Here is a 5142-nt window from a genome sequence, read left to right on the forward strand (position 1 = left end):
AATACAAAAGAATATTTTTGGAAAAAAGAGAACAGTTCTAGTCTGGTCTAGATAAGACGTTAAATCGGTGATGATTAGCTGCAGAACAGTTTCACATAGATTTAATATAAATGTTATATGGCATAATATATGTTCTGATAATAGGTTTACACAGGACAATTGAGATCACATTAGTCATGATTTTTTTTTATATATCAGATGTCTCCAATTCTGAGAGGAAATATTGAAAAAAACAACCAAGTAAAAACAGAAAATAAAAAATAAAAAAAGGAAAGAAAAAAATAGATGGACTTAGGTCTTACCAAGTATATTAAACGTGCATAATCATGTGTGCGGTCCTATTTATCTCTGTGAGTGGGAAAGGACCATCTATGTCCTAATCCTAAAGAAACGGAATACCTAATTGTACTAAACTGGTATATCAAGATAGGTGATATTCACAATCAGAAACATCGGGCAGGTGATTGCAATCAGCCCCCGATGTGGATCATCTACTGATGTGGAACACGTGTCCCCCCCAATACTCTGCACTTATGGGGTACAGTGATATCACAGGTCAGGGAGGGGGCAGTCAGCGGAGGCCGTCGCCTGTGTTACCCTTCTGGGTTCTCAGCAGCTCCAGCTCGTCCCCACATCTTACAATCAGCTTCCTGTGCGATAAACATTGGAGTAAAGATCCCTGTGATGGTGACAAGAGCCGGGGACAGGAGGAACGAGCTCCCGCAGCAGATTTATCTCCCCGGGTACACAGTGAGGTGCAGATCGGGAGGACGGCGGCGATGATCCCGGGATATTCTCTCCGCTCTTTCCCGGCATCTCTGCTAGTGACGGCTACAAATGGCCGGTGGAGATGTTGGAGAAGGGGAGGCGACGGAGGAAGCGCGCTCTGCTGTCCGGTGTTAGCCGGTAAAGGGCTTTTATCCCGGGCAGGGAAGCACAAGGGGAGAGCGGAGCTTAACCCGGACTCAGCTGGGAGGAGGCGGGGCCTGTGTCCAGTGTCAGCCAATAGAAGCTCAGGACGGTGCAGCTCAGCAGCCAATCAGTGCGCAGTAAGCCTGTACATATAACAGGCGCCTCCAGCTCCGGCCTCAGTATTTTCCTTCCTATCAAGAAGTATTTTCGTTTTGCTTCTGCAGCACATGATGGCAGAGACCGCGCCAGCCGCCGCTCCCCCTCCCGCAGAACCGGCCGCCAAATCCAAGAAGCAGCCGAAGAAATCCGCCGCCAAGAAGAGCAATAAATCCTCCGGCCCCAGCGTCTCCGAGCTGATCGTGAAAGCCGTGTCCGCCTCCAAGGAGCGCAGCGGGGTGTCTCTGGCCGCCCTGAAGAAGGTTCTGTCTGCCGGAGGATACGATGTAGAGAAGAACAACAGCCGCCTGAAGCTGGCCGTCAGGTCTCTGGTCACCAAGGGCGTCCTCCTCCAGGTGAAGGGCAGCGGCGCCTCCGGGTCCTTCAAGCTGAACAAGAAGCAGGAGACGAAGGATAAAGTGGCCAAGAAGAAGCCAGCAGCTGCGGCCAAACCCAAGAAACCCGCTGCTGCCAAGAAAGCCGCCAAATCTCCGAAGAAGCCCAAAAAGGCTCCGACCGCGGCCAAGAAGAGCCCGAAAAAGGCCAAGAAGCCCGCAGCTGCCAAGAAAGCGGCCAAGAGCCCCAAGAAGCCGAAAGCCGCTCCCAAGCCCAAGAAGGTGACGAAGAGTCCGGCTAAGAAGGCGGCCAAACCCGCCAAGAGTCCGGCTAAGAAGGCTGCGAAAGCCAAGAAGCCCGCGGCTAAGAAATAAGCTGCAGCCCCTGTTCTGTTACCACAAAGGCTCTTATAAGAGCCACCACCTCCTCCCCGCAGAGCTGTATGATCAGTGCCATCACCTCCTCCCCGCAGAGCTGTATGATCAGTGCCATCACCTCCTCCCCGCAGAGCTGTATGATCAGTGCCACCACCTCCTCCCCGCAGAGCTGTATGATCAGTGCCACCACCTCCTCCCCGCAGAGCTGTATGATCAGAGCCATCACCTCCCCGCAGAGCTGTATGATCAGAGCCATCGCCTTCTCCCCGCAGAGCTGTATGATCAGTGCCACCACCTCCTCGCAGAGCTGTATAATCAGTGCCACTTTCTCCCCGCAGAGCTGTATGATCAGAGCCATCACCTTCTCGCAGAGCTGTATGATCAGAGCCACCTTCTCCCCGCAGAGCTGTATGATCAGTGCCATCACCTCCTCCCCGCAGAGCTGTATGATCAGAGCCATCACCTCCCCGCAGAGCTGTATGATCAGAGCCATCACCTCCTCCCCGCAGAGCTGTATGATCAGTGCCACCACCTCCTCCCCGCAGAGCTGTATGATCAGTGCCACCACCTCCTCCCCGCAGAGCTGTATGATCAGTGCCATCACCTCCTCCCCGCAGAGCTGTATGATCAGTGCCACCACCTCCTCCCCGCAGAGCTGTATGATCAGTGCCACCACCTCCTCCCCGCAGAGCTGTATGATCAGAGCCATCACCTCCCCGCAGAGCTGTATGATCAGAGCCATCGCCTTCTCCCCGCAGAGCTGTATGATCAGTGCCACCTTCTCCCCGCAGAGCTGTATGATCAGAGCCACCACCTCCTCCCCGCAGAGCTGTATGATCAGAGCCACCTTCTCCCCGCAGAGCTGTATGATCAGTGCCACCACCTCCTCGCAGAGCTGTATGATCAGTGCCACCACCTCCTCCCCGCAGAGCTGTATGATCAGTGCCACCACCTCCTCCCCGCAGAGCTGTATGATCAGTGCCACCACCTCCTCCCCGCAGAGCTGTATGATCAGAGCCACCTTCTCCCCGCAGAGCTGTATGATCAGTGCCACCACCTCCTCCCCGCAGAGCTGTATGATCAGAGCCACCACCTCCTCCCCGCAGAGCTGTATGATCAGAGCCACCTTCTCCCCGCAGAGCTGTATGATCAGTGCCACCACCTCCTCCCCGCAGAGCTGTATGATCAGAGCCATCACCTCCTCCCCGCAGAGCTGTATGATCAGTGCCACCACCTCCTCCCCGCAGAGCTGTATGATCAGTGCCACCACCTCCTCCCCGCAGAGCTGTATGATCAGAGCCATCACCTCCTCCCCGCAGAGCTGTATGATCAGTGCCACCACCTCCTCCCCGCAGAGCTGTATGATCAGAGCCACCACCTCCTCCCCGCAGAGCTGTATGATCAGTGCCATCACCTCCTCCCCGCAGAGCTGTATGATCAGAGCCACCACCTCCTCCCCGCAGAGCTGTATGATCAGAGCCACCTTCTCCCCGCAGAGCTGTATGATCAGTGCCACCACCTCCTCCCCGCAGAGCTGTATGATCAGAGCCATCACTTCCTCCCCGCAGAGCTGTATGATCAGTGCCACCACCTCCTCCCCGCAGAGCTGTATGATCAGAGCCACCACCTCCTCCCCGCAGAGCTGTATGATCAGTGCCATCACCTCCTCCCCGCAGAGCTGTATGATCAGTGCCACCACCTCCTCCCCGCAGAGCTGTATGATCAGTGCCACCACCTCCTCCCCGCAGAGCTGTATGATCAGTGCCACCACCTCCTCCCCACAGAGCTGTATGATCAGAGCCACCTCTTCCCCGCAGAGCTGTATGATCAGAGCCACCTCCTCCTCCCCGCAGAGCTGTATGATCAGTGCCACCACCTCCTCCCCGCAGAGCTGTATGATCAGAGCCACCTCTTCCCCGCAGAGCTGTATGATCACTGCCACCACCTCCTCCCCGCAGAGCTGTATGATCAGAGCCACCTTCTCCCCGCAGAGCTGTATGATCAGTGCCACCACCTCCTCCCCGCAGAGCTGTATGATCAGAGCCACCTCTTCCCCGCAGAGCTGTATGATCAGTGCCACCACCTCCTCCCCGCAGAGCTGTATGATCAGAGCCACCTCCTCCTCCCCGCAGAGCTGTATGATCAGTGCCACCACCTCCTCCCCGCAGAGCTGTATGATCAGAGCCACCTCTTCCCCGCAGAGCTGTATGATCAGTGCCACCACCTCCTCCCCACAGAGCTTTATGATCAGTGCCACCACCTCCTCCCCACAGAGCTGTATGATCAGAGCCACCTTCTCCCCGCAGAGCTGTATGATCAGTGCCATCACCTCCTCCCCGCAGAGCTGTATGATCAGTGCCACCACCTCCTCCCCGCAGAGCTGTATGATCAGAGCCACCTCTTCCCCGCAGAGCTGTATGATCAGTGCCACCACCTCCTCCCCACAGAGCTTTATGATCAGTGCCACCACCTCCTCCCCACAGAGTTGTATGATCAGAGCCACCTTCTCCCCGCAGAGCTGTATGATCAGAGCCAACACCTCCTCCCCGCAGAGCTGTATGATCAGTGCCACCACCTCCTCCCCGCAGAGCTGTATGATCAGAGCCACCTCTTCCCCGCAGAGCTGTATGATCAGTGCCACCACCTCCTCCCCACAGAGCTTTATGATCAGTGCCACCACCTCCTCCCCACAGAGCTGTATGATCAGAGCCACCTTCACCCCGCAGAGCTGTATGATCAGTGCCATCACCTCCTCCCCGCAGAGCTGTATGATCAGAGCCACCTCTTCCCCGCAGAGCTGTATGATCAGTGCCACCACCTCCTCCCCACAGAGCTGTATGATCAGTGCCACCACCTCCTCCCCGCAGAGCTGTATGATCAGAGCCACCTCCTCCCCGCAGAGCTGTATGATCAGTGCCATCACCTCCTCCCCGCAGAGCTGTATGATCAGAGCCAACACCTCCTCCCCGCAGAGCTGTATGATCAGTGCCATCACCTCCTCCCCGCAGAGCTGTATGATCAGAGCCACCTCTTCCCCGCAGAGCTGTATGATCAGTGCCATCACCTCCTCCCCGCAGAGCTGTATGATCAGAGCCACCTCTTCCCCGCAGAGCTGTATGATCAGTGCCACCACCTCCTCCCCGCAGAGCTGTATGATTAGTGCCACCACCTCCTCCCCGCAGAGCTGTATGATCAGAGCCATCACCTCCCCGCAGAGCTGTATGATCAGTGCCATCACCTCCTCCCCGCAGAGCTGTATGATCAGAGCCATCACCTCCTCCCCGCAGAGCTGTATGATTAGTGCCACCACCTCCTCCCCGCAGAGCTGTATGATCAGTGCCATCACCTCCTCCCCGCAGAG

The 5142-nt window shown here is 56.3% G+C and overlaps 1 protein-coding gene across 1 annotated transcript; it reads left to right on the forward strand.

The window, feature by feature from the left end:
* Positions 1-658: 658 nt before the first annotated feature.
* Positions 659-1806, forward strand: LOC138645928 (histone H1C-like). The gene has a single exon (XM_069735406.1). It carries the CDS (start codon positions 1140-1142, stop codon positions 1776-1778), a length of 639 nt encoding a protein of 212 aa, XP_069591507.1. The 5' UTR covers positions 659-1139; the 3' UTR covers positions 1779-1806.
* The last annotated feature ends 3336 nt before the right edge of the window (positions 1807-5142 follow it).

This window comes from Ranitomeya imitator, chromosome 7 (genome assembly GCF_032444005.1).
Source record: "Ranitomeya imitator isolate aRanImi1 chromosome 7, aRanImi1.pri, whole genome shotgun sequence".
Lineage (NCBI taxonomy): Eukaryota > Metazoa > Chordata > Amphibia > Anura > Dendrobatidae > Ranitomeya > Ranitomeya imitator.

Bases quoted from the DNA above. Each gene is read 5' to 3' on its own strand.
- LOC138645928 (XM_069735406.1), top strand. From the start codon at position 1,140: ATGATGGCAGAGACCGCGCCAGCCGCCGCTCCCCCTCCCGCAGAACCG.